The following is a 26371-nucleotide window of genomic DNA, read 5'->3' on the forward strand; positions in this document are numbered from 1 at the left end:
ACATGCGAGTCCAGCTACAGAATCTCCCACGCTAAGCGTGACCAATTTTGTCTTATATCTAAAGATAGTGGTGAGCAGATAAGTGCCATCAGATGCTACATAGCAGGCTGTTTAATTTCCAGTATTGACATAGTCGATGTCTATCATTCGGTTGACTTCGTTCACTGTCAAAATCTCCGCAGGGTCTGTATCAGTAGATTAGCTTGACAACCTGACGCGCCAGTGGGTTTAGCACGAGATTCATAATGAGCTAGAGCAAGGCAAGATTACTTGCTCCATAAATTAGTACGTGTGACCTGAAGGATCCTCCTGGAAAGTCTCAGAGATCGCATCGAGTGTAAGACCTGAGCATGAGGTTGTATTATCAAGCTTGCCCCAAGACGTGACCAGGTCGGATTTCCAAGCATTCTAGCATTATTATAGCAAGAAGCCGCAAGATCCGTCAAATTAGTGAGTTGGACCAGCTGATGTACTAACGAATTCATGCTGGCAGATTTACAAGGACGAATACATAGCCAGTGATACATGATTGGCCATGAGTGAGTCTAGAATGCTTCACACAAGGCAGTAATCTTATTAGACTGTTTACATATAGTCGTGCTTCGAAAAACAATTTTATCGACGATACTGAGACGATGACTAAGCTCTTTCAGAAGTGTGCCCGAAGAGAAGTGGAAACGATGTCACACTCTGCTATTATCTCCAAGAGGTTTATGAGCCTAATCTCACATACCCACAGTTAGGTTTGTCTTTCCACCACAACCGGACATTAACAATGCGACATGGATAGACAGTCGAATAAAACCTGATACTGAAATAGGCTGTAGAAAATAATGCTCACTTAACTAACTTGTGTTCGAAAATATCTGACATTCATCACTGCCTTGTAGATGGGCTGATATCTGACGTCTAAGCGGAGCGTGGGCGCTTGCAAGTACCTCGGTATATGGAAAATACATGGAGCTTCTGCACTGGGTGCAACTTCAACTGTGCCACAGGCTTTTCCCTTAATTTGCAATCTCCGGTGATGGTTTGCAACACAGGAACTGTGAAAACGATTTTTCAGAATTCTATGAACAAGTCCAAATGAGGAAAGTGATTTGGCCGTTAGGTATTATTATAATTGAAAATTTTTCAAGGGAGATCAAGGCTCCATGCGCAGAAGACACCAATTCAAGGCCCTGCAGAACACTGAGCCTTTGAACCATTGCATCGGTAGATTAAGATGGATTGAACCCTGAAAGCTTAAATGATTTTGAGTGCCGCGATTAGTCCAGCCCCACAATTGATTTCACCACTTATCACCTGCTTCTTGTCGCTAGATCGAGTGGATCCACAGATCCAGCAATTAAAGTTTTCCAGGGTTCAGAACAAGCTTAATCTAAATTAGTGCAAAAGGCATCCTATCCGACACGAAACCGGATGTCAGCTCCGTTTTGATGCTCGCAGTTGTGACCGATGTGCGTTTCTTGCTCATTGAAAGAGTAGTAAGATGTACGTGCAGCTTTTCCATAAATGCGGCGGTCGCTTTTGCACTTCCAAATCATGCTGGAACATGCCACTTTAGGCATTAGAAACATGCTCCCTTGTAATGTTCCTTGTCAAGAGTAATGCGTGCGATGAGTATAGATTTCATTACATCCGCACTCATCGGCTGTAGAACGTCTCACAGAGACTGTCTGATTTGGCACATACTCTTCTCAACCAGAATTATAACTGCACCCAGTAAGTTACCATCCCACTGCAACTAGAACTTTCAAGTTATCTTCTCTTTCCTAGGATTGATGTATATATTGTCTCATAACATCCTTCTGACCATATTCTCAGCCTACAGTGTAACCTATCCGACGATTCCTGGCAAATCATCTTCTCAAAAAGTTATCATCCTGCTTAAATCCAAGACACTTCAAAATGCTGCTTCGTTTCCACTGGCTCGCGCTTTGGTTGTCATTTTTGACAGCCCAGGTAGCGAGCAAGAGTATCTCTGGTGCATATGAGAAGATTTGGTTCTATTATGTCTATGATTTAGCTTGGAAGCTAGATGGATCGAAACAGACTGCCATCCTCCCATGGCTGACTATAAATAATCAGATAACACCGGAAAACAACGGCAACAAAGGAAAGGATCCTACGATGAATGGACAATTGAATTTTCAAGAATTTATGAACCGCATGGCGATTGATGTTAAAGAACCAGTTGAAGTCATACTGAACACTGAAAACCTGGATGCTACAGCAATGTCTCTGTGGAGAGGAGGATTTGGTGGAGCAGTCAGGGTTGGGATTGCCACAAATACCGGGGCTGGCACGGCCACTACAAAAGTAACATCATACAATAAATTTATTGAGGATCTTGTGGGTGTGGTTACTAGGGCTCGAAAGACTTTGGGAGCTGATCAAGTATCTGATGCCATGTCTCAAATGGATAAACTGCTCAAGTCCATCATTACCATTCGTAGCAGGGAGTTTTGCCTCGACTATTTGGGGAGGGACATCATTGCTGCATTTCCAGGAACCACAGTTACGTATGTGGATGTTCCTGATCCGAGGAAAGATCCTGCCACGGGCAAGACGATTCAAGCAGTCGATGTGACGGCTACTTTTAGAAATCCGCGGAACACTACCCCAATAATGAGTCAATTTGGGCCGGGAGTAGGAAAGTCATACAAAGGTGATGAAGAGGTTCTAGGCGAGGCGGCCGCTGCACGAAGAGGTTTATCAGATGCTGATTTGGCTCAATTTGGGGACGCTTTTGTAAAGAGCGATTCCGATGTACAAAGCATCCTTAAAGCTTGTATCAAAGGAGAGTAGTACAAAATTTACAATATTCGGCGTCAAAAGAATACATAGACCACGTTTGTATGACAGTAATAAGATAGACTATAAATTACATAACTTGATATCAATTTGAGGATCTGCTGCCTGTAGAGAGTATTGTAAACAATAGATACTTCTTACTATATCTTTTTCATCGCTTACGAGGTATTTTTCTCATCTTTTGCTTCTATATAAAGAGATATCTCAAGCACGACTAGATGCGATTAATTAATAGCTAGTTCTACCGAACACGTAGATCAATAATCAAGAATGTAAGATAACAAAAAATATCAAATCAAGACTACTATCCCCCCCGCGAACACACACCATATAATGTAGAATAAAGAATAAAGTTTATCTCTTAAACCACTTAATAATCAAGAGGATACATTAGTAGTACATAATTATATTAATAGATAGATGTTTTCTAGATATTTTAAAGACTTTTTATGCGGAGCAGATAATTTTAAAGCCTTGATAGATGATTCATAGAATGTGTAAAATCTCCGATGAGTAACCTACGAAGAGGATTATTTGTATGCTACCTACAAACTTAGGTGACTTTTAAACAGTCTAATTCATTTATCGGTTTAGCGGAAACGCATAATTCCTCGATATTTCTACATTTAAGTGACATAAATCAGGAGCTAGGTTATACAGCGAAGTAGAATTCTAAATGAAACATATCATTCTCAAATGGGATATCGCGTATATAGTGGAAAAGATTAATTATAGTACCAGTGAAACTAGCATAATTAAAGAAAGAATAAAAGCGAAATTTGATCTCCATAATAATAGTATTAACAAGACTATTTCAGCCTCATTCGACCAGTCTTTCACAAATTACTTTCATAAATAAAAATGAACCTGAATAAGACTCATCTTCTCATTCACTCGAACGATTCCAGTGTTACCCACAAACTCCAAACAAAATACTACTGAAACATATATATAGATGTAGTATCAACACGTTCATCCACGCTCGAACCACACAATCGGCCAATCCAATCTCAAGAAGCCTACACAAAAATCACCAGACACCGTTCGTGACTGCAAACACAATTTAACAAAGAACAAGACTTCTCAAATATTACAGAAATACAAAAGCTCAACAAAAGTATACCGCACAAACGTGTCTAATCTCTCCGCCACATTTGATTTAGACAGAATTTTGATACCAGACGCAGTGCTGCAACCGCGCACTCTGGTGTAATCATCACAATCTCCACTAAAGAAAGAAAGGTAGAATTGAATTCAGAATTACTGTCACATAAATAGTATACAATTTCATCACGCACTGCAGAAACTACCATCCATAAAACCCCACATTACGACGAACCATCTACCCTAATCATCTTCAAGCATAGAATCAAGAAAACAAACAGGATTATAAATGAAATCTCTTTAGATAAGAAACGACCACTTGATCGAGAAACTTAAGAGGTGACGGAGTTCGTCAATAATTCTATAGCTTGGGGCTGGAATACGTTCACTTCTGACTAATTTTGCAAGTAATGAGAATAAAGGCAGGTATAATCATATTTCAACTCTGTGTAATTATACAAATATCCATGTTCTCATACTCATCTAAGCTTCTCAACCCATCCCATCTCATTTCACAAGACTCCCTCTCAATCCAAATAAAACCATCTCTTATCCACCCCAATCCCAATCCCATCCATCAAAACACTCTTAATCATGACCCACCAACCCCGCCTGAGGCGCATTATCCGGATTTGTATTAGCGCCCGCAAAGCCCAAAGCCGTATTCCACGCATCCGCCGTCGTCACATCCTTGGTACCCAACGCACTAATTTTCGTTTTCGCATCCGCACACGCGGTCTTCGCTGCCGCATTCGCATTACATGCATTAGTCAACTGATCACAGATGCGATTGGTGATGATATTAGGATTAAGTGCTTCCTGCTGGCCTTTGTTGACTAAGGGATCGATGGCTTGGAATGTGAATTCGGTGTCTTTGCGACCGTTGAGGCCGGCTTCGAATTTCATGGTGGGGACGCAGAGACCGAAGTCGAGACCGGTGATGGAGGATGCTTGAGCGCTTGAGGAAGTGGAGTTGGTTAGGGCGGAGGAGGCAGCGGAAGTGGCAGCTGCGACGGCGGCTGATGTAGCGGCTCTAGTGACAGTTACGAGAGTGGTGCCTCCACAAGCAACTGCGCTTGAAGAAGCCGCCGCGACAGCTACAGCCACACTAGAGATGCCCGAAGAAGCAGCACTAGCAGTGGAATTCGAAGTCGATACACTTCCAGTCGAAGCGGAAGATCCAGACGGAGTTCCCTTAGTTCCCGCCGCATCCGTAGTCGTGAAATTTGAGAAACCCTGTGCAACCATTACATCCGCAACACTAAGACCATCGGCAGCAAATGGCGTTGTGGTACTTGTTGCGCTATTTGCGTTTTCCGTTTCGCTTCCTCCTACGGCTGGATCGATCAAAGGAACGACACCGCGAAGAGCAGCTGTAGTAGGTAAAGTAGGATCAGAACAGATGTTTGGGACGGAAACGGCGGAAGGATTGAAATTTTGTTCGGCGGCTACGAGACCGCGCGCTGCAGAAATGACAGCGGGGTCGTTGCCAAGTTGCGCAACAATGGCATCAGCTTGGGTGAGTTTTCCGCAGGGGTTGGCAGCCCCGAGGAGGAATTGGATGGAGTTCCCTCCAAGGGTTGCGGCTGCACCCGGCGTTCCGAAATCACTAAGGGCGCTAATGGCAGCAATTGCTCCGTTTCCTTGTTCTTGACCGAAACTAAGGTTGGAAAGTTAGAATATGTGCACAACTCGAGCACTTGTAGATCAGAGGACATACCGAGCTTCGGCCAAAGCCACTAGCAAAGAAGTAAGAATAGTCTTTGAAAACATCTTGATTCGATTGAATTTAATATTGACGGGATAGGGATTGGTTCTGAAGAAAGGTAGTGTGAATACTGATTGTTAAAAAACTAAAAGATTGGGCCTGCCTAATATGAAGGATGTATTGAATGAATGTTTAAAATAATATTATACGAAAGAACGCAGTAGTTCACAGAACTAAATGAATGAAAAGACAGTCAAACTGTAGATTGAGAGGAAGATTGAATAGGTGATGATGGGAAAGAATATTATTGAAGGAGAAACATCTGATACTTATACACAACGAGAATTCGAGAGTAGACTTCAGAGAACGACTAATCAGTTTTCTGGGGGTTAGTGCAGATTTTGCATGCTGGTAGAAGATCATACTATACGGCGGTTAAGTTTGCTACTTGAGCAAGGTCTATACCGTTGCGAATAGTAGGTAGATCCAGGAGATAGGACGAAAATGCCAGGGCTGATACAAACTTCAGATGACAGAACCTAGCTGACATCATTGACATCAACCTAAAATCGTGAGAAACCCTAGTCTTTTTCACCTCGATCAATTTTGCGAGATTACTCACCACCCTTCGCTCGAGAATCCGAACCATGGAATCATTTCTGGACCATTCCAGACATCAGATGAAGCCACTTCAAGTCTCACTTTTCACCATCTCAAACGTCTTGTGCCTCTGCCATAAGCTTACCAAAGAATGTAACCGTACCCTTTGTCGGAAATTTTCAGGTGGGTCATTTAATATGGCAGTCCTGCAAAACATACAATCCACTCGATAAAATCTGGGGAAACAAGCTACCAGATAGATTGTAAGCTTCAGTATTTTAAATTAAATTTGATTTCAAATTTCCGGGGTCCCTGCATTCCAACATCGCTTATCTTGTTTCCATCTCCGTCTGAAGCCAAGGTTTGAGACGAAGTTGAGACAAGGGGGGTTTTAGCAGGGATCTAGCGCGATCGGAACACAACGACATTTTGGGTACAGACTCATGGGTCTGGAACATCAACAACCATTTCATCGCAGCACTACACTGATGAAAAGCTAGGATTCAGAGAGAATTTGCGTAGGTTTCATCTGCCTATTCTTAGACGTATTGCCACCATGAAATCCCGCCCAATCAAAATTTTGCGAGGGATTCGTAATAAGAACAGGAGAAGATGTTCTGTATATTGGAAAGAATTGTCGTGATGTGACACTGACATCTTCAATTTCTATCCAATCTTCATTTCAATCGTATGATATTATGCGATGTAATATTCATCGGATCTTGCAAATCATAATAATAATGCTATCCAATTAATTACGTGTCCTTCTTTCAATCTTGGCCGGCATCCCATCAGATGGTTTAGCACTTGCAATCAATTCTTGATAGGCACGGTCTCCTAATGTTTTATTAGCATTGCTGATATCACTCTGGTCTCGCAGAAGAAATCCTCTCACCGAACATCCCACGTGTACCATTGAGAATACTCCCAGGTTCCTTCCTACCAAGCTTTCGATCCCAAGTCTCGTAATCGGAATTGATGTCGAATTCTCTCAAAGTCATAGCCATAACAATCTTCATTTCAAGAAGAGCAAGTTCTTGTCCAATACAATCTCGGGATCCCCTTTCAAATGGTCGCCAAGCGTTCTTTGGAATTTCTTGAAAGTTGTCTGGTGCAGGCATGAATCGTTCAGGAATGAATTCGTAAGGTGAAGGGAAAAGATCCTCTCGGTGATGTATGGTATGAACACAAACCATTACCATGAAATCCTTAGTCGGGAATTGTCGACCTTCGTATTCAAGCACGAGATCATCTCCATGTCGCGCTGTATCTGCAGGTGGGTACCTCCGGAGAGTTTCCTTAATACAGCTATATACGTATGGTAACTGGTTTACTATACTCGGTTGTTCTTTGATCATATCCCCAGTTTTTGAAGTGTCCTTCCCAAATACCCTGTCTAATTCATCTCGCGCTTTGGCCAAACATCTGGGATTTTTACCCAATAGATGGTATGTGTAGGCAATAGTACTTGAAGTGGTGTCGTGGCCAGCGAATAGAAATGTTTTCATTTGATCGATTGATACTTGCTTGAAAGTTTGATCTAATCCTCGGTCGCCCAACGCGACATTGTCCTCCTCTTGTTGGAGGATATATTCGTCAAGTGCAGTATCAATAACAGGCTTCTTCTTACCTTTCGAGGCACTCCCTCCCTTCTCTGCGAATCGAGCGTCCAAGACCTTGTTAAGATAGCCGTCCATTTTCCATTCATAATACTTTCGCATGATCGGACCTAAGGGATTCAGATTTACCAACGGATTTGTCGCAACAATTTTTGGTGTCCAAGAAATAGAATTGCGAAAATATTCGACCAGTTCACTCTTGATCGTTTGAGAGTTTAGACTGATATCTAGAACAACATGACCCATTATATCAATAGTTAAAAACGCAGCCGCTTCTTCAATTGGATAAACCTCTCCCGAATCGGCAAGTTTGCCCAAAACATCGCGAAAGATTTCTACCTCATCGACAAGACTGGGCATAAGGGTCGTTAAATGAGCAAGAGCAAACCCCTGGTTGAATAATGCCCGGTTCTTCTTCCATTCCAAACCTTCTGTGAGCAGAATACTTCTCTTCCCGGTAATATGGCCAACATATTGCCCGGTAACAACTGATTTTGGGAGTGAGTGATTTTGCGTGCATTGTGCCGCGAGATTCTTTCCAACGTCAGTTACGTTACCATACCCATCGGCGCTCTTACATAGAGTACAATGGAAGAAATGAACATACCGGGTCACAAATAATAATTTGTCTCCAACGAAAGAATGGCCAATTGTCTAGGATGAACATGTCTTTTAGGTTGTACTTGTCGTATATCATGGTCATAATGCCATGCGGATGCGCAGTCATTGGTGCGTGAGCATATTGATCGCCCATCGATTTCAATGTGCCTAGTAAAGTACTGAAAGGCGGGCAAGGTATCCCAGATGCCTATCGAGTCGGTCAGCACACGTAAAATTGAAGGGGGGGAGATCGATATTTACATATTCCTTGTACGAATTTCTGTATTGAATGAATCTTGCTACCCAGGCCGTGCTGATAATTGCCAGAATCGTGGCAATGAGCATAATGATCTTACTGGAAAGCCATATATTGTCAATGGGACCAGAGCTGTTCCCTGGAGCCGACATTGTTTCGTTTCCCATAATGAAGATCTGGTGAGATTTTGAAGCAAGAGAACGTCGTAAATGCTGCGCGTTGGAGCAGGGAAATCCGAGAAGTGTTGGCAATTACAATTACCTTACTTAGTAGCACATTGTGCTCCTTCGACTTGACACTAGGTTAGAAATCCGTTGTAAAGTTATATACTCGAGAAGAATCCCGATAATTGATGCTTCACCAACCACCTCTTAAATAATCTCACAGTGAATGTAACAAAACCGCGATACAAATTCCACGGTCTAGGTTTAAAACAACATTCGATTGTTTGAACAACAACAACAACAATGCCGGAAAATAATGCGGCGAATCAAAAAGTAAGGTTAAACCGAAGTTCAGCCACATTCATTGTGGATTATATAAGCGAACTCGAAATCTGTAGACGGAGGATCTTGCATTTATATATCGCAGAACGTGAAATGCTATATATTGAACAGGAGGTTCATCCAGTGGAGAAGTATGATTTTCCTTTTGAAGGGCGTATTTGTTGGGGTTTGAGATAAATTTCTACACACTCACTATGGGTTGACTTCTTGCTCTAGGATTCTATTATCTTCTCTAAGGTCCAGCTTGCGGGACACAAATGGTATATAATCGTCTCTACTGATAATCTAGATCTCGCTCTCTATCGTTATAATACAAGAAGTGGAATATGTGCAAAAAGTAAAACAAAATCATGAATACATGAACCAACGCAAATATTTCCTCAAGCAGTCTTCCATCCCAATAATGCTCCCAGCTTCGTTACGTATTTCATGAACCCCCTTGTAGGAGCATGAGCTCTTCTCCATCTATAAAATGCCAATACTCCTCCAATCACGATGGGTGAAGTCAATACACTCACCAAACCCACTATGATCAATTTGCCCTGTTTCTGGCTCTTCTTTACAATTTCAGAATATCGCTCGTTGCTAAAACTAACACGAGAGTACTTGGTTTGCCATCCAAGGCGAGGTACGTATACACTCAATGTTTCTTCTAACCATTTGCGGAATTTGTAGACCGGTGAGATAACAGCTGCGCGCATTTCAAAGTAGTTTTCGAAAGCTAGATCGTTGATAGCGTGTGCATCGGCTTTACGGATTTCGGAGTAGACGCTCAGAGCAACAGAACGACAGGCTTCGGTGCTGAGAAGGGGGAAATTGCGCCTCTCACCATCGAGAACGGAATAGAGAACGCGGACATCTTCCAGACCCGCGTTCATTCCTTGTCCGTAAAAAGGTACCATGGCGTGAGCGGCATCACCGAGGATGACGACCGAATCTTGGAAATGGTAAGGTTTGCATTTTATGCTTATGAGTGGAAGATGTGGGTTGTTTTTGAATGATGATATTAAAGAAGCATGATCGATTAATTTGGTGACACCTGGGAAATGTTCGTCGAAGAAAGCCGGGACATCTTTAGGGTCGGCTTCGAGCTCATTGAACGGCTTCGATGGCATGAAGAGAGTGCAAGTAAATGAGCCATCCTAATTTATGTAAGAATGTAATCGAAAAGAAAAAGTAAAACAGGGCCTACATACCGTGCTAGGGATTGCAATGAACATAAAATCTTTACCAGGCCAGATATGTAAGTGATTTGGAGATATCTTGAAACGAGATGCTGGATCCTCCCCAATCTGCTTTTGAGCATCTATCGTGAACTCACACCACAGAGTGTCGATATACTCTTGCTGATAATCCATTCGGAGATATTTCATTAAGTGATAACGTGTAGCCGAATGAGCCCCATCAGCTCCAATGAGGAAATCAAAATCTACTTCTACTTCTTGGTCTCTAATTTCGACGGACCATTGAAGTGATTTTCCACCGTGAACTTCAAACCATGCCTTTTTGTTTTTGAAATCAGCTCCGGTTAGTTTGTGATTGAACTTGAATTTGACATTCGGAAGAGACTCGAGCTCATCGAGTAGTCTCTTATTGAGATCTCCTCTGTCTACGGCATATATTGACTAGAAATCGTGTTAGTAGTGAGATTACTACTAGTGTCAGGGATTTTCATACTCTTCCATGGATATCATAGTCTTGAGACTGTTCGTAAAGCTCCTTATCAGCCGTTTCGCCGTGAATCATCCTACCACCCATCGGTATCGCCTCTTTCATGATACTGTCAAGAAGTGCTGTGCGATCAGATTGTCTTATGGCATTAATTCCCCGCTCGGATAAAGCGAGATTGATAGATTTTGTGAAATTGAGAGGTGTTGTGGAAGGATCCCGAAGATCTAGGACTTTGTTAATGGGAGAGATCATAACATTGACTCATAGGTTCAAAACCCGACGTAGTAATGACGAAAAGAACCTAGTCGCCAGTACTCCAGATGTCTAGAGAGAGACAGCCAAAGAGTTATAGCATGGCAAAATGAGTTTGATCTCGCTTTCCTCGATGTTGTAAACATGAAAGTTTCCTCCTGGGAAATTTGTGGCGAACCCTCACATGATTCATCTACATGCCGAAGAGAAAAGAATTTCAGAATGAGAGTCTCTGTGCCGGACTGAGAGTGAACTTTCACTGGGCGTGTTTTATATCATCTGCCAACTGTATCTAAATTTCCTTGTGTAGCTTCCGCGCATTGCAAACTATTCAGGCAAAAGAGTGACAGGATTAAAACGTACCACTTCGGAGTTCATATATTTCTACATCATCCCCTCGTTGAGCTGCATATAAAGCAGCCAAAGCTCCGACCGGGCCAGCTCCAATGATAACAGTCTTCTGTCTTGAAGATTGTCCAGACATCTTCGATCGAAATGTCAACTCAAAAAGGTTGAGGCAAATTTTGAGGAATTCTATTTATGGCATCTTGAGAATATATAGTACTCCGGTCCGGTGATTTATCATTAGTGAAGGGTCTGTTTGGTACGGCTTTAGAATTTTTAGAAATCATTTCACTAAAATCACCCCTCATCTCACGTGATCGTATGATCTTATGAAATGTTATGAACGCTAAGCTAGAATAAGACACCGCCCTAGCAAAAATAGCCGATTTGATTGGTTACTCGTCTTTACGCCCTTTCTAGAACACTTTTTGGGAATCAGCACACGGCTGACAGAAATTTGCCAGAAATTTCGCCTCGTCCTACTATATACACCAGGTTATAACAAAGCTGTTTAACCATCAAGGTCTCTCGGAAAGTCTGTACATTCCCATATCGTAAATTTCTTGCAGATCTCTTTCAATATGGCATCAGAAGACTCGGCATCTCCAAGAAAATGCATAGGTGTTGATTGCGAGAACGAAGCTGGCTCTTTACAATGTCCAACATGTTTGAAGCTTGGCACGAAGGATAGCTTTTTCTGTTCGCAAGATTGCTTTAAGAAGAGTTGGGTATGTACATTCCAATCTTATCTAAAGCATCACCCAGACCATTTTGGACCTCGCAGGAAATTCGCAGAGCACCAGATGTCGTCCACTTTGATTGCTCCTCTGATGGAGTTCTGGAGGGGTCGAACGTTCAATCCAGCGCAATGCTAACAACGATCACAGAGTGAACATAAGAAAGTACACAAGTCACAGAGTAATTTCCTCAGTAATATCTTTACCCCAAAAGTCGTTTCTAAACCCGATCCAGCTACCGGACTATTCAATCCATTTCCCACCTTCCCATTTACCGGATCATTACGACCTGTTTACCCATTATCCGACCATCGAGAAGTACCAAAAACTATTCAGCACCCCGATTATTGGAGAGATGGAGTTCCTCGCAGCGAAAGGACTAGCCAAAGAAACAAGATTGAGATCTTGAATAAGGAACAACAAGAAGGCATGAGAAAGGTTTGTCGATTGGGTAGAGAAGTTTTGGATATCGCAGCTGCAGCCGCCAAGCCTGGAGTTACTACCGACTATATCGATGAGATTGTACACAAAGCTTGCTTGGAGAGAAACGTGAGTATCTTGTCGCAAGATAAATCGAATTTACTGATCATCTTAGTCTTACCCTTCTCCCCTCAACTATTGCGATTTCCCAAAGTCTGTCTGCACATCCGTCAACGAAGTCATTTGCCATGGTATTCCAGACAGGCGGGTCTTGAAAGATGGTGATATCTTGAACATCGACGTTACACTCTATCACGGAGGCTTCCACGGCGATCTCAACGAAACATATTATATTGGTGATAAAGCAAAGGCAGACCCTGACACAGTGCGAGTGGTGGAAGCTGCACGAGAATGTTTGGATCTAGCCATTAAAATCGTTAAACCAGGAGTACTATTCAGAGATTTTGGAAACGTTATAGAAAAGCGCGCCAAGGAGTCGAATTGTAGCGTCATCAAGGCATATTGTGGCCATGGCATCAACAGCTTATTCCATTGCGCACCAAACATTCCTCATTATGCGAAGAACAAGGCCGTAGGTGCAGCAAAACCGGGAATGTGCTTTACTATCGAGCCCATGATTGCGTTAGGAACACACAAGGATAAGACTTGGCCAGATAACTGGACCAGTGTCACTCAAGATGGAAAGAAAACTGCTCAGTTTGGTATGTAAATCTGGGATTTGTTGACTGTGATCATTTACTAACATCTAGCAGAGCATACTCTTTTGATCACAGATGATGGTTGCGAAATATTGACAGGAAGACTACCTGACTCTCCTGGTGGACCCATACCAATGCCAGTCGTTGCCGCGGAGACTAATGGGGAGACGAAGGAAGTGGCAGCTTGAAAGATAATTAGTATAGATAGATTATAGCCAAGTCAATAGCCAACAGGGCCATATCGAGGGTAATGATGGGAGGGGGGTAAATTGTGTGACCCAATGAATCTCGTGTGAATAGGACATAGCATTTCCACGCTCGATCCACGAATCATCCCCAGAAGACGATGGCCACCAGAGACTAATAAATGAAGAGGTGATGAGGAGTAAATCTGAATACAACCTTCCAATACAATACTTGAAGCCTTCACAGTACGGCTTTCAATCAGTTTTCCTCGAGTGTACCTATCTATTTCACTTCCACTCGCACCTACCTACCAATCGTTCATGCCCCTGACAAATATGCACAATTTATACATGGCATAAGCGAATGAAATGCCAGGTATTATCCTATCAGAAAGGAACAAATTCGCGATCATGATCTATCAACAGGATACTAACAGACTATCTACGTCTCTGAAAGCGTCGTCATTCGCCGCTTGTTGATCATCATCCATCATCCGAATCTTTCCCACTTACTATATATAAGCTTTCAGCAAAACCGAACCACTGTGGTACTGCATAAAAAAAGAATTCTGCCAACATCATCTAGATTCTTCTCCCAAGGTGCAATCAACACGGTGCCGATTTTGGAGGATTTCCCCACCTTTAGAGCTTAAACTCGAACTACCCATACCCAAAAAAATCCCTTCAGAGAACAGAGAACAGACAACGAACAACACGCACGCAACCAGCCGAGCTCCTAGAAGCAACATTGTGACTCGATTTTACATTCGAAGGCCTTCATCGCAGACATTGTCACTTCAGGAAATATACAGAAGGCTTTTTAATCGCGGATTCGACGCGATTCACACAGGTTGCCCAAGATGATGTCAGGAGAGGCATGGCTGTACCTGTTGGCGGTGCTTATCAATGCCGTCAATCTGTTCTTACAAGTATTCTTCACTATCATGTATAGCGATCTCGAGTGGTAAGTTTGACTTCACTTTGTTACCTCTCGAACCCAGGAGGGCGGAGGGTTCGGAACGGTGTATGGAGTGATAGAGACTTGGCCTTTACCACATGCGATAAGCATGTTTATCGATTCTTTGCTACTGGGAGGGAACAGCTGAAGCTTCATCATACTACGAGACAATGCTAACATCGAATGGCACAGTGACTACATCAATCCTATCGATCTTTGCAACCGTTTGAACACGTACATTATCCCCGAAGCCGCGGTTCATGGTTTCTTGACCTTGTTATTCCTTATCAACGGTTACTGGGTTGCGCTCGTTCTCAACCTGCCACTTGTGGCATTCAATGTTAAGAAGTAGGTTCTTGCTGTGGTGTTGGAAGATGAAGATATTGCACATTTGCTGACAGACTTAGGATTGTCGATAACGCACATCTTCTTGATGCCACCGAAATTTTCAGAAAGCTCAATGTCCACAAGAAGGTAAGATAATACCGGGTTTCATCACATTTCTTTATATGTTCGAGCGCTCACTAACATCTCTCTCTCTCTCAATAGGAATCCTTCATCAAGCTCGGTTTCCATCTTGTCATGTTCTTCTTCTACCTCTACTCTATGATCGTTGCCTTGATCCGGGACGAGTCGCATTGACTTAAGAATAACATCGGCGACCGGTATAGAGTGGAGGCATAGGTATAGCTATAGGTTCTAAGGTCAAGGGCAGAGCTTGCTCGACGAGACGGAGCTGAAAAATTACGAAAAATGGGTGGCAGGTTTTACATGTGCCATGATCTCTACGATATGTTAACTACGAATGGTATGGCTGAATGAATGGATGAACGGTGGTAGTTTGGGTGTAATGGTAGTGCTCTTTCCATTGGTTTTGAGCCTGACAGGAAAACGGGGAGAGTTCCATAATGGGCGAGCTTCGTAGAAAGTTTCTTGTGGATAGATACCTAACATGCTATAAACGGCACGTTTTTTGATATGAATGAATCTTGTTAACTTGCGATTATCAAATATCAAAAATCTCGCTTTCATTATAATATAAGCATTGGTGAAAACTATTCCGTGCCATAAAAGCTATAAAATTCAACCAATGACTGATTCTTCTTCCAATCGATAGAGAAAAGCTTGCGGCGGCGCCTTGTGTCGCATGCATGATCACGTGATTGTATTTTCAGCCTCGTCGTTCTATCACGAAAATAGTCTCGCGCCTTGTACTCAAGCTTGACTTTGTGAGATGAAAAGACAACAATAATTATCTACAAATATTCGCTCTCGATTCTGTTTTCCCCATCAATTGAAATCGAAGCTCTCAAAATGGCAGACTTTGGCGCATACCCGCCCAATATGGCACCTCAAAATGCCCTTATAGCTCGAAATGCAGAAGGTCCAGAACATGCCGTGGTTCAATACAGCGCTGATAATTTGGCCCGCGCGACACAGGGTCCCGCGAATCCTTTCAAAGACGAGAAAAGTTCACTGAAGCGCAAAAATGTACTTACTGGACATGCAGAGGAGACCTATATTAGTGAGCATACGTTTCGAGATCAATATCGAGCGGTGGAACGAAGAGGGAATCATCTCTCAGGTGCAGAAGCCAAGGAAGAAGCAGCTAGGATACGAAGTAAAAGACAGAAGAAGGGAGATTCGAGTATAGCAGAAGGTGATAACGCGTATGTTGGACCTTGGGCAAAATACAAAAGGGAAGAATATGAGGAGGTTAATGAAGATGAACCACTACGAAGCGATGAAGAATACGAAGAGGTTGAAGAGGAGGAGGAGGATGTAATAGAGAGTGGAACTGTTATCGCTGCACCGCCGCAAGCTTTGGCAAGACGACAAGAGGTCGAAGAATTGGGTGAGGAGACAACGACTTTCGAGGGAAGCGAACAGTATGATTATCAGGGACGAACATACATGCACGTTCCGCTGGATCTGGATGTTGATTTGAAGAAGGAGGCTGGAAGTTTCAAGAATTACGTACCAAAGAAGATGATACACACTTGGAAAGGACACACAAAACCTGTTGTTGGGATACGATTCTTCCCGGAATCAGGACATCTACTTCTTTCAGGGAGTGCCGATACGACAGTCAAAATTTGGGATGCTCATCATTCGAGAGAGCTATTGCGAACATATTCAGGTCACACGAAAGCGTTAACAGATGTCGCATTCAATGCAACTGGTACACAATTTATCTCTGGCTCCTACGACCGCATGATGAAATTATGGGATACCGAAACAGGCCAATGTATAAATCGATTCACAACTGGCAAGACTCCTCACGTCATTCGCTTCAACCCCGATCCTGAACACAGCAACGAATTTCTCGCTGGTATGGCCGACAAGAAGATTGTACAATTCGATACCCGTACTCGCGAACTCGTACAAGAATATGATCACCATCTTGCGGCTGTCAATACCATTACATTTGTGGATGAAAATCGACGCTTCATCACTACATCTGATGATAAATCATTACGGGCTTGGGATTACAACATTCCGGTCCCTATTAAATTTATTGCCGAACCACACATGTACTCCATGACACGTGCATCTCTACATCCGTCTAAAAAATGGGTGGCATATCAATCGTCTGATAACAATATCTTCGTATATGGAGCTACAGACAAATTCCGTCAAAACCGGAAGAAAGTTTTCAAGGGACATAATAATGCGGGTTATGCTATCGATGTGGCATGTAGTCCTGATGGACAGTTCCTTGCTTCGGGTGATAGTGGTGGATATGTTTGTTTCTGGGATTGGAAACAGTGTAAAATGTATCATAAGTTTCAGGCGAGTAAAGAGGCTGTTACGTGTGTAGAGTGGAGTCCTCAGGAGAGCTCGAAGGTCGCTACGGCCGGATTGGATGGCGCGATCAGGTATTGGGATTAGACGGAACTATTGTGGAAAGGGGAGAAGGGGGGAGAATGTAGATATATCCAAATCGAGATCCATAGGAAATTGGAAACCAATCAATGATAGGATTCTAATATTGGGGGAGTCCTTACATTTTTGTATCAAGTGAAATCACTTTCTAGAATGATATGTATTCGCCTAACATCAACTCACGCTAAAAGTATCTGAAGTATCAGGCTTCTTGCTAAAGAGATAAAACGACGTGGCAGGACTTTTCTCATAGTACCCGAGTATATCAGGATGTGGGCAGGAGAGGAACAAAGACTATGACGGTCCGCACTGTCCCAGTTTATTACGAATTCGCCATTGCACATTCACCAGAATGACCAAACATCGCCCCAACCTCGCTTCATTACCCCGTCGCTATCTTCCATTCTCTTGGATTTTGAGAGTCCTGCATTACTAGCCGTACAAGCCATCGATTTCTGAAGCGTAGGAAGCACCACTCCATTGGGATAAGTCGTGTCGATCTTTTTGGGAAGGTGGTTAGTTGAGACTTTCAAATGAGGCGAGAGGAAGATACACAAGCCCCTTTTCTCGAAAAGAAAGGAATACAAACATAACTCCAACTCCACGTACAACACCCCGCGCTACTTACCGTTCCGTTGACTGGATTTGTACATGCCCATTCGTTTGCGGTTTGGGTGGTCGGCATACCAGTCCATGGTACGTTGGACCCGAGTAAGGTTGCGTTTGTACCTGATTTTCTCGTTAGGTTTCTGGGGGCGAGCGGCGAAAAACACGGAAAAGAAATACTGAGAATGGGGGATGGTGTATGAGGAGAGGTTTGAGGGTGAGAAGTAAATCAGAAAGGCAACGGATAGCATACAAGAACCATAATTGCCGTGTTCATCAATAGCACAACAACCTCCGAAATAATCACTCAGGCAGATGGTAGTACGGGTAGATCGAATTTGATTGTTATCTCTTGGGGATGGGGAGTAGTAGAGGGGAGATGCGGATGCAGGGAGGAGGGAAGTGAAAAAAGCAAGGAGAAAATAGGGAAGAAATTGGTAATGCATTTTCGTGCTTATTTGTTGTTTTTGAAAGAATGGAGTCTTTTGTGACTGGCTTGTGGTGGGTTTTGCGTGGGTGTCGATAGATAGTGGTTATTCGTGTTGATGTCAGACTCAAGATTCCAATAGCAGTGGCGAGTAACAATATTCAGATCATCACTAATAGCATTCACATCAATCGATATCACAGAAGAATCACCAAGCCAGATCTCCAAGAATCAACAAGACGGAAAACATCAGCTTTAAACCCTCGACCACACGCATATCGGCAAGTCCATCCGCTCCATCCAACATATCTCTCGCCGATTCACCCATTTCCTCGTCATCGTACCGCCATTCACCTCACATATGATCCCGGCAAGAATCCCCAAATTCCGAAATCCGGGGTAAACAGGGATTTACGGAAGAGCTTGCCGAAAATATATGATGTGAGAGTTAGGTGTGTGGGAGAGGATAAATGGATAAATTGCTTAGCGAGGTCATGTATGTGCTGACGGAGAATTTGTGCGCGGGAGGAATTTTGGGCTGGGGTTCTGGGCTTTTGGGTTTCGGCTTCGCTTCGGATGGGTGTGTGTGTGTGTGATTTGTAATGCGGTTGGAAAAGTGTGGAAAGAAGGGGAAGGGGGTTTGAGTTGTTGGGTGGGTTTTGCTCTCGGGTTGTTTTTCTCCTGGGGGTGGGCTTCGGAGGAAGAGGAGGCGAGGGCTTGTTGAAATATATAGATGGAGAGGATAAAGAGATTCAAGATCATGGGGGGAAGATCCACAAAATATGGGGTGCAATATAACAAATAAGATTGTGTTCTATATAGCTAGAAAATGAAATGTAAATGCTTGGTAATATGATATCCTTATTGTTCGAATCTTGTATGTAGAGCGATTGGGCTTATGGCGGTCTCTAATAGGTGTGAGTGTGCTTGTTCCTGCTGTGCAACGTGGGCGTTCCCATGATATTTGATAAACGGTTTCTTTCCTGGTGCCTTTTTGCTTCTTGGCGATGGCCGGACCCGATGCGAAATCTCATGAAGTGCTGAATTCTCCTATTCCTTTAGATGGATAGGCTTGTGCGATGGTAGATAGTGCTGCGTTTTGCAAAATAAGAGCGACTGGATGATTAGTTAGCTGCTTAACCTAAGAGCTGAAGGCCTGAGAGATAGTATAATCCCGAGATCATCATTGAGTAGATGTTGAATGTGTACTGCTGTCCTCCGGAACCACTACCATAAGAGCCGCTTGGAATGTCGCCTGGCACGCACAGCGAGCAACGAGAATGAGGAGCTCAGTCTCTCCCATCGTTTCCGCTGTGCTCTTCGACTAATTCAAGCCACTCTTATGGACGTAGACTATCGGGGCAGTAAACAACGAAATTTTTGTGAGATGTTTTGGAGCGCAGCGAGCTATGGGGGTCGGGGGAGGGGGGGGCTTGCCCCCATGATAACCAAGAAGAGGCATGAAAAGCGTTGCCTATGTGAATTTGGTAGCCAAGACTCTGGGCATCCTCTTACCTTTGGAATGAATCGTATTGTGTCTCTGATGATTTGGTTAAGGATTCTACTGAACTTGGTCAATCTTAATCTTGTGCCATCGAATATCATGGAATCTCGCTCTCGGATTCAGAATCATATACTTGAACAATGGATATAGTGCTTATGTGAGTGAAGAAACTGCAAGAGATGTCTCATGCTGATCCACTGACTCCAGCAGACGTTACACTGTCGGGCAATATAAGGCATATTCTCGGGCCAGATTCTGAGCAGTGGAGACAGACCGATTCGAGACTCATGGCCAGTATAACCTATCATATTCATCAACTCCGAAGCCCCATGAAGATTTAATATCACAAACTTTCGGGAAGAGCAACTAGGTTTAACAGCAGTTCTCCGCGAGGGATACCATTACATTACCAATACTACAACCTCGAGGTACTCGCAAGAAAGAGGCAAATGATCTTGAGCTTCGGAGATATTCCCTTTGTACAATGTTCCATTCTCCATTTCGTGCTCTCTCAAATTGAAGACGAAATATCTGATAGTGATGTTACCATGAATGTGGATTTTTCCACCTTTGATGTTGAAAAAATGTCTCGTATAGGCGCCACGATGGATCTCTTGATAAGATCCTACCTTATTATCAGCCTTGGCCAGCGAAAACTCAAAATATGAGATGATCTATGATCTCTTGAAGAAATCAAATGTGGAACTCGACGGAAGGAGTGCAGTAGTACCGGTGCATGTATTGCGAACTTGCTATGAAAATGTCGTACATTTCTCATCCGTACGTCCGTCACCTCAAGAACTAGGGTCATCGGTAAAGTGCGGTTGCAGCTTATCACCCAGCTTGCAGTTTGCTGATGAGATTGTCGTGTGCTTCTCACTCCGTACGTCCGTCTCGCTGCCCATTGTTGACATCTCATCGTACAGATTGCCAATGAAAAAATTTCCGTGGGGGGAATAAGGCGAAGGATGCACCAAGGGATAATTTGTGAAGCTGCACTGCTGCAGTGATATTGGAGATAAGATTTCGAAGGCCAACAAGGTAGTAACGATTACTACTAGTTGCCACTTTCCGAGACGGCTTGCAACACAAGATATGCAGTGAGACTGGTTGTTGAAGTTCTTGAGTATCAAATGTGGAACGAAATAATACTCGGCTCAACTTGGCTGATGATACCGTGCATACTCTTGTATCCATTTCATATCTTTTTCGATAATCCTGAGATTTCATGGCAAGAATTGTGCAATATATCCACACATGTATTGTTCTGGGCACATTCGAAATGCACAGGTGGTTGGTGGATGAACTCGTTGCTTGCAAAAAAAGTGAGGCAGTGTAGATGTACATAGCCAAGATACTTGGGAATTCTTGGTGTTACAGGATCATGAAATGATGTTCCATTCGAAATCCCACATTGCCAATACACCATCGTTCATCATCAAACTTGCAAATTGTAAATCATACATAGTATGTAAAGAATAGGTCACTTGACTTGTTTCAGAAGATCTAAATTTGCAAATCTTCACCACCATCCAAACGACCAAGAAGCTTCCATCCCTATTCAACAGACTAAAGAAGCTTAGATTATCAAACTGACTTGGAAACAAAAGCCTTACGCCAAGTTGACAGTCAAACTAATAACTACCGTTTCCCGTCGGCACATAAAGTAATGATCGATGTTAATCAACTCAAAATTGCTTGGTCGATCATCAATGAAGGGCAATAATTGTTTGCCCAGCACAACACCAAGATCTACCAAACTCTTATCGTAGATGCCAAGACCATCATTTCCCTTTAAATAGTTTAATATGTTTCCAATATGGTTAACTTTCAGGCGGATCGAATCGTTTGTAGGACTCTGTGCGTAGCTTGGCCGGAACACCGCTTGTAACAATTTGGTCTTCAAAGAGTATACTGGAGGAGAGGAGTCGCGGGTACGTACTCCTCCCCCAAAACATTGCGAAGCGAAGATTACCCCTTCATTTTTGGAAAAAAAAAGAATGTGGCGATGTTCTTTTTTTTGGATAACGCAGTCACTGTTTCAATACATACGTATGTCAAGATTTTGTATATACCATACAGAACAACTCCAAGGGTTGCCAAGGAATACTTGAAATGACCTTGGCAGGTACAATACAACAGTAGAGATTTTTTTAATCATGTTAAAATTCGTTTATTGCGATTGCGGAAATCTCGATAAGGATAAATTTGGCGTAACATTCAGCAGTCCATTGACTCCGCCCATGCTTCCTTTTTACGACTCCGGATTGGCTCCCGGAGTTCCCGTTGAGGTTCTGCGTGGAGGATTCTTTGGATAATATTCAACGCCAAGGAACTTATGCGTAGCGGGATTCCTGGCGTATTCTCCATCGACTCCAAGCAGAGCAAGCGTAGAAGACCAGCTGGGGGAAACAATATATCTCTTGGCAAACTATATTTTTCATGTATGTACCGTTCCATTGCATTCAGTGCCATCTTGGCTTACTGATGTGGAGGTCGTGAATCCGCAAATGGCGCTCGGCCATGCCCAGGATTTGTCTGACACAGATAGGTGACTTTCCAAGAATTTGGGGGTTCGCTATTGAGAATAATGGATTGAGGTGAGAATGAAGCATGTAGGGGGGGGAGGGATGGTATGTTGATGGAAGTGTATATATTCATCGATGTTTCCCTCCTCATTTCCTCCTCATCATTCAACTCAATCATACAATCAACTACCAAACAACCAATCCAACAACAAGCAATCTACACCTCGCTTCCTTCCAGCAACATAACAATATCTCACATTTACACCCAACCAATCACAACTCACCACCAAAAATCACTATGTCTTCCTCTTCCGCAACTCAACAACCACGTCTTGGTAAGCTTCTTCCATTTCAATCTCACATCTCACGTAGTTCAGCGATATACTAACATTATCTCTAGACCGTGCCTACTCTACCTCATCCGCTTCCTCCAGCGGCTCCAACGATGGATGGCTCATTCTCAACGGTCACAGCGCCTCTACAGTCACTACACCCAGCGAAGCAACCGATGCATTCAACCCTTACCTTCAGCTCGCTCCAGTCACCCGTGGTGCATCAACTGTGAACCAAAAATTCAGAGCTACAGAGAATGCAGAGGACAGACAAAGATTGTTCTTGTTGAGAGCAAGAGACAACTAGATTTCTGGGGCTTATCGCGGAGTATGGGATCTGGATACGATGAGATGGCATCGTACTAGTGGCTGGATAGGAATTCAATAGAGGTGGAAATGGCTGTTTCTCAAATCACAGAAAGAAACAGGGAAACTGGCGAAAATTGGTTTGGTCGTTTTTGTTGCTGGATTGATAGTCACTTGGGGTTTTGGTCTGGGATGGTCTTGTTTGAAGCGTAGGAGTATCATTATTCTTTTGACCTATGGGTATCGAAATTATATGCACTATGATGGATAAATCAGAATAGAAAAAATTATAAAATCATAACGTTAAAATCCTTCCCCGCGTGATCATAATGTGCTCGAGCAAATGAGTTGATATACTGCAGCCTATATGATGATCTCGAACTTTAAGCACCTTGATAAATCCGCGCTCCAAAATCACGTACACACTATCCCACTTACAAAGCACAAGCTGCATAAAACCTGCTTATACCCCGCCTTGCCCGGTGGGTTGTGGCTCTCGCTACATGTGGTGACGGGAAGATACATACCAATCCCAGATGCTGTAGATCTCACTGACTCTCACAAATACGCCCTACATTCATATCTTTCACCGCCCGAACATTCAAAATGCTTCGTACTCTTCTCCAATCAGAAATAAATATATCACGTGATTACATGTTGAAGAGTTGGAGCGGCTGAAACTCTACGCCCAGAAGCAAATATAATGATAAGAGCTCTCTGGTTATAACGTTTCTTTCCCTGGATATCTCAATTTCCTCGCTTACAAAAGACATCAAAACTTGTTATACATTGATTAGCCTTCTAATACCCTTCCCCTCCAACCCTATTCAAAAGTATTTAATTCTAAATTAGGTAAAGCAAGTTTTATGCACTGGAGAACTTAATAGACAGTATACATACAATATCACTTTCAATCCTATTTATCAAGTAAAGTAAAATCATCAAGGTGCTCAAGCTATACCAAATACAAGTAGACTGATATCCACATCAACCAACATTCACAACTTCAGAATACATGTGTCTATTCACCCATCTATAGAAAATATATCCTTTCCGTCTAGAGGTATGTATTCCAAGCATCCATCGCCTAAACAACAAATCAGTACTCCCCAAAACCAAAATCCCCTCCCTCCTCATGCCTCCCTCCTCATCCTCTCCTTCAAGAGCAAAAAGATAAACTCAACATGAGCTCAATACACTGGACTAGCGGCGAATCGAACGCCGGACCTCTCCCATGCTAAGGGAACATTATACCACTAAACCACAAGCCCGATTATTGTATTCTTATTTGATGGTGAATAGTTGCTAATTTGAAAATATATTGGAAAATATAGGGGAAATGGAGAGATTTTGAGAAAGATATGGAAAATTCGAGTGGAAAGGAGGGGGACGAGTGGGGGAACATGCATGAATAAGTGAAAAGTGGATATGGATCTGAGGCGGAAGACCCACTCTGCGAGGAGCATTTGAGCTCGGGTATTGTGGGAAAGCCCCTGAGATTTGGGGTGTGAGAAGTGAGAGGTAGCTACATGATAGAGTAATAGAGTAGATACAAGTGAAAGGAGAATCGAGAAAAGCATCCTCCATGAGTTGTTGAGAAGATATGTGATTTGTCCGAGATTCCGATTTGTGAATGGAGACGTATTCGAGATACTATTAGTATACAAAGTAAATCAGAGAAGGAATTACAAGGGAATCGATTAAAGTGAACGATAACCTCCAGTATCATTATCTAGATGATCTGACATGAGCTGAGCTAATACAGGTAACGAAACTAGACAGTCAGCATTTTGTTATTTGGGGGGGGCAACATATACAAAATCTGGGGCTCAGTCTACACGTTTTTTCACAAGAGAATGATTGAATAAGTATATAAACAAACGAATCAGAATTCTAGCTCATTTTATAGTCATGCTAGCTCTCCTGACCCTGTCTCTTCTTCCTCTAAACACTCATTTTTAAACTGTATAATGATACAATTAAATTAACAAAACAAAACCTCTATTCGTAGTTCCATTAACTTAAACCCCAAATGCCCTCATACATATTTGATTTTATTTCATATTCAAGATCTGATACTATCTATCTCACATTAATCATAGATTTGGATATATTTTATATTCCAAGTCTGTTCCGCAACTGAAATCATTTAGGCAGACCAGGAGCAGCAGCGCGTAATTCTCCATTCAAGAATGTCAGTCGACTAACAAGTCATAAATAATTTCGCACTAGCAATATATATAAAGGAACAAAGAGAGAAGGAACTATGATATCAGGCTACTAGACACTGAGACACATATACACGGAAAAGAAAATTTATGATGGAATAGGCAGGAATAGGCAGCACTAGGCATCTACTTTCATTTGCGAAATTCATCTTTTACTACGAACCAATGCCTCAGGTTTGAAAGCTTGAGGGGGAATTCACATCGATGACTCTTTTAGTTTTTCAAAGAGGGTAACATTGATCCCAAAATATTTTTAGTATAATATGGGGTTTTCAAAAGTCTAGAGAGAGCGCTGTCTATTGAAATGTTCATTTTTCTCAGAAGTATTTACGATTCATGAAGATGTATGTTCATTGGGCAGATATATGATAGGTAGATATTTATCATTGAGAGATTGGAAAGTAAGTGGATAGATATATCCTGAGAGGAGAAAAGGAGAGATTTTGATGCATAGATTGCTGTAGCTTGCTGTAAATTGCTTTACTATACATCACTCTGGTATAGATTATTGTATATTACCATGAATTACGGTAGTAGGTCTTAAAGAAGCTGTTATATGAGATATAGGATCTCATAAGAGAGTGAGTGTAATATTTGTTGTTTCTTATTAGGCTAGGTGAGTGTTAATTTGATGTATGTTTTTGGGATAGAAAAGGATATAAAGACTGTAAAGGGGGTAAAGAATAGAACAAATCAGAGACAGATATTTGGAAAGATGTATTATATCAAGTGAATTTATGGGAAGAATCATTACTAAATTCATTTCATAGAGTTCTTCCTACAGCATCTCATTATACCAATGTATCAACTTTATGGAATCTCTGTGGAGGATTTCGGAAATGGGCCTGGTTATTTACTCTTTTATTGTTTTGAATGATATTGTTGTCAAGCCAATTTTAACAAGTTAGAACAAATTGTGATCTCATCTTCCTTCTCCTTCTACTTCCTGTTCTTCTATTTCACTTGCATACTAATTTATCATTCGTTGTCTTTTATCTCTCACCTTTTGTTTCAATAACTTCTAGTAGTAGGATAATCATCATTGTTTCTTTCACTC

At 42.4% G+C, this 26371-nt stretch overlaps 9 protein-coding genes across 11 annotated transcripts; 5 read left to right on the forward strand and 4 right to left on the reverse strand.

The window, feature by feature from the left end:
- The first annotated feature begins 1487 nt into the window (after positions 1 to 1487).
- BCIN_01g01470 (hypothetical protein) lies at positions 1488 to 2905 on the forward strand. The gene is made up of 2 exons (XM_024690238.1): positions 1488 to 1725; positions 1828 to 2905. The coding sequence occupies exon 2, from the start codon at positions 1912 to 1914 to the stop codon at positions 2809 to 2811; it is 900 nt and encodes a 299-aa protein (XP_024546006.1). The 5' UTR covers positions 1488 to 1725; positions 1828 to 1911; the 3' UTR covers positions 2812 to 2905.
- Positions 2906 to 4323: 1418 nt separating this feature from the next.
- BCIN_01g01480 (hypothetical protein) lies at positions 4324 to 5888 on the reverse strand. The gene is made up of 2 exons (XM_001555560.2): positions 5642 to 5888; positions 4324 to 5581 (listed from the first exon to the last, which is right to left on the reverse strand). The coding sequence occupies exons 1-2, from the start codon at positions 5692 to 5694 to the stop codon at positions 4510 to 4512; spliced, it is 1125 nt and encodes a 374-aa protein (XP_001555610.1). The 5' UTR covers positions 5695 to 5888; the 3' UTR covers positions 4324 to 4509.
- Positions 5889 to 6354: 466 nt separating this feature from the next.
- On the reverse strand, positions 6355 to 9146 carry BCIN_01g01490 (hypothetical protein). The gene is made up of 4 exons (XM_024690239.1): positions 8710 to 9146; positions 8456 to 8656; positions 7125 to 8382; positions 6355 to 7066 (listed from the first exon to the last, which is right to left on the reverse strand). The coding sequence occupies exons 1-4, from the start codon at positions 8869 to 8871 to the stop codon at positions 6981 to 6983; spliced, it is 1707 nt and encodes a 568-aa protein (XP_024546007.1). The 5' UTR covers positions 8872 to 9146; the 3' UTR covers positions 6355 to 6980.
- A 223-nt stretch (positions 9147 to 9369) lies between these two features.
- Positions 9370 to 11731, reverse strand: Bcbna4. Its single transcript, XM_024690240.1, has 4 exons — positions 11497 to 11731; positions 10888 to 11105; positions 10407 to 10835; positions 9370 to 10352 (listed from the first exon to the last, which is right to left on the reverse strand). Exons 1-4 carry the CDS (start codon positions 11615 to 11617, stop codon positions 9591 to 9593), a joined length of 1530 nt encoding a protein of 509 aa, XP_024546008.1. The 5' UTR covers positions 11618 to 11731; the 3' UTR covers positions 9370 to 9590.
- A 177-nt stretch (positions 11732 to 11908) lies between these two features.
- BCIN_01g01510 (hypothetical protein) lies at positions 11909 to 13882 on the forward strand. Of its 2 annotated transcripts, XM_024690241.1 has the most exons (5): positions 11909 to 12206; positions 12366 to 12396; positions 12451 to 12764; positions 12811 to 13357; positions 13409 to 13882. In XM_024690241.1, exons 1-5 carry the CDS (start codon positions 12060 to 12062, stop codon positions 13540 to 13542), a joined length of 1173 nt encoding a protein of 390 aa, XP_024546009.1. In that variant the 5' UTR covers positions 11909 to 12059; the 3' UTR covers positions 13543 to 13882. The 2 variants fall into 2 exon arrangements, with proteins under 2 accessions (XP_024546009.1, XP_001555613.1); XM_001555563.2 differs by having other exon boundaries at positions 12366 to 12764.
- A 32-nt stretch (positions 13883 to 13914) lies between these two features.
- On the forward strand, positions 13915 to 15542 carry BCIN_01g01520 (hypothetical protein). The gene is made up of 4 exons (XM_001555564.2): positions 13915 to 14503; positions 14690 to 14845; positions 14905 to 14971; positions 15047 to 15542. Exons 1-4 carry the CDS (start codon positions 14400 to 14402, stop codon positions 15137 to 15139), a joined length of 420 nt encoding a protein of 139 aa, XP_001555614.1. The 5' UTR covers positions 13915 to 14399; the 3' UTR covers positions 15140 to 15542.
- A 67-nt stretch (positions 15543 to 15609) lies between these two features.
- On the forward strand, positions 15610 to 17497 carry Bccdc40. The gene has a single exon (XM_001555565.2). It carries the CDS (start codon positions 15812 to 15814, stop codon positions 17387 to 17389), a length of 1578 nt encoding a protein of 525 aa, XP_001555615.1. The 5' UTR covers positions 15610 to 15811; the 3' UTR covers positions 17390 to 17497.
- Position 17498: 1 nt separating this feature from the next.
- Positions 17499 to 18589, reverse strand: BCIN_01g01540 (hypothetical protein). Of its 2 annotated transcripts, none has more exons than XM_024690243.1 (3): positions 18243 to 18589; positions 18012 to 18112; positions 17499 to 17883 (listed from the first exon to the last, which is right to left on the reverse strand). In XM_024690243.1, the coding sequence occupies exons 1-3, from the start codon at positions 18433 to 18435 to the stop codon at positions 17728 to 17730; spliced, it is 450 nt and encodes a 149-aa protein (XP_024546011.1). In that variant the 5' UTR covers positions 18436 to 18589; the 3' UTR covers positions 17499 to 17727. The 2 variants fall into 2 exon arrangements, with proteins under 2 accessions (XP_024546011.1, XP_024546010.1); XM_024690242.1 differs by having other exon boundaries at positions 17973 to 18112.
- A 3831-nt stretch (positions 18590 to 22420) lies between these two features.
- Positions 22421 to 23413, forward strand: BCIN_01g01550 (hypothetical protein). The gene is made up of 2 exons (XM_024690244.1): positions 22421 to 22783; positions 22849 to 23413. Exons 1-2 carry the CDS (start codon positions 22556 to 22558, stop codon positions 23011 to 23013), a joined length of 393 nt encoding a protein of 130 aa, XP_024546012.1. The 5' UTR covers positions 22421 to 22555; the 3' UTR covers positions 23014 to 23413.
- The last annotated feature ends 2958 nt before the right edge of the window (positions 23414 to 26371 follow it).

This window comes from Botrytis cinerea, chromosome 1 (assembly GCF_000143535.2).
Source record: "Botrytis cinerea B05.10 chromosome 1, complete sequence".
NCBI classification, from domain to species: Eukaryota; Fungi; Ascomycota; class Leotiomycetes; order Helotiales; family Sclerotiniaceae; genus Botrytis; species Botrytis cinerea.

Excerpts from the sequence above, each read along its gene's own strand:
- BCIN_01g01470 (XM_024690238.1), top strand. The coding sequence starts at position 1,912 with ATGCTGCTTCGTTTCCACTGGCTCGCGCTTTGGTTGTCATTTTTGACA.
- BCIN_01g01480 (XM_001555560.2), bottom strand. The coding sequence starts at position 5,694 with ATGTTTTCAAAGACTATTCTTACTTCTTTGCTAGTGGCTTTGGCCGAA. Across the intron at positions 5,582-5,641 it reads GTGGCTTTGGCCGAAGCTCG|TTTCGGTCAAGAACAAGGAA; the intron begins GTATGTCCTCTG and ends TTCCAACCTTAG.
- BCIN_01g01490 (XM_024690239.1), bottom strand. The coding sequence starts at position 8,871 with ATGGGAAACGAAACAATGTCGGCTCCAGGGAACAGCTCTGGTCCCATT. Across the intron at positions 8,383-8,455 it reads AAATTATTATTTGTGACCCG|AATCTCGCGGCACAATGCAC; the intron begins GTATGTTCATTT and ends GACGTTGGAAAG. Across the intron at positions 7,067-7,124 it reads TGGTACACGTGGGATGTTCG|GAGACCGTGCCTATCAAGAA; the intron begins GTGAGAGGATTT and ends ATAAAACATTAG.
- Bcbna4 (XM_024690240.1), bottom strand. The coding sequence starts at position 11,617 with ATGTCTGGACAATCTTCAAGACAGAAGACTGTTATCATTGGAGCTGGC. Across the intron at positions 10,836-10,887 it reads ACTATGATATCCATGGAAGA|TCAATATATGCCGTAGACAG; the intron begins GTATGAAAATCC and ends CACGATTTCTAG. Across the intron at positions 10,353-10,406 it reads TCATTGCAATCCCTAGCACG|GATGGCTCATTTACTTGCAC; the intron begins GTATGTAGGCCC and ends TACATAAATTAG.
- BCIN_01g01510 (XM_001555563.2), top strand. The coding sequence starts at position 12,060 with ATGGCATCAGAAGACTCGGCATCTCCAAGAAAATGCATAGGTGTTGAT. Across the intron at positions 12,765-12,810 it reads AAGCTTGCTTGGAGAGAAAC|TCTTACCCTTCTCCCCTCAA; the intron begins GTGAGTATCTTG and ends TGATCATCTTAG. Across the intron at positions 13,358-13,408 it reads AAAGAAAACTGCTCAGTTTG|AGCATACTCTTTTGATCACA; the intron begins GTATGTAAATCT and ends AACATCTAGCAG.
- BCIN_01g01520 (XM_001555564.2), top strand. The coding sequence starts at position 14,400 with ATGATGTCAGGAGAGGCATGGCTGTACCTGTTGGCGGTGCTTATCAAT. Across the intron at positions 14,504-14,689 it reads ATGTATAGCGATCTCGAGTG|TGACTACATCAATCCTATCG; the intron begins GTAAGTTTGACT and ends CGAATGGCACAG. Across the intron at positions 14,972-15,046 it reads AGCTCAATGTCCACAAGAAG|GAATCCTTCATCAAGCTCGG; the intron begins GTAAGATAATAC and ends CTCTCTCAATAG.
- Bccdc40 (XM_001555565.2), top strand. The coding sequence starts at position 15,812 with ATGGCAGACTTTGGCGCATACCCGCCCAATATGGCACCTCAAAATGCC.
- BCIN_01g01540 (XM_024690242.1), bottom strand. The coding sequence starts at position 18,435 with ATGCATTACCAATTTCTTCCCTATTTTCTCCTTGCTTTTTTCACTTCC. Across the intron at positions 18,113-18,242 it reads ACACGGCAATTATGGTTCTT|GTACAAACGCAACCTTACTC; the intron begins GTATGCTATCCG and ends CGAGAAAATCAG. Across the intron at positions 17,884-17,972 it reads GTACGTGGAGTTGGAGTTAT|ATCGACACGACTTATCCCAA; the intron begins GTTTGTATTCCT and ends CTTCCCAAAAAG.
- BCIN_01g01550 (XM_024690244.1), top strand. The coding sequence starts at position 22,556 with ATGTTGATGGAAGTGTATATATTCATCGATGTTTCCCTCCTCATTTCC. Across the intron at positions 22,784-22,848 it reads AACTCAACAACCACGTCTTG|ACCGTGCCTACTCTACCTCA; the intron begins GTAAGCTTCTTC and ends CATTATCTCTAG.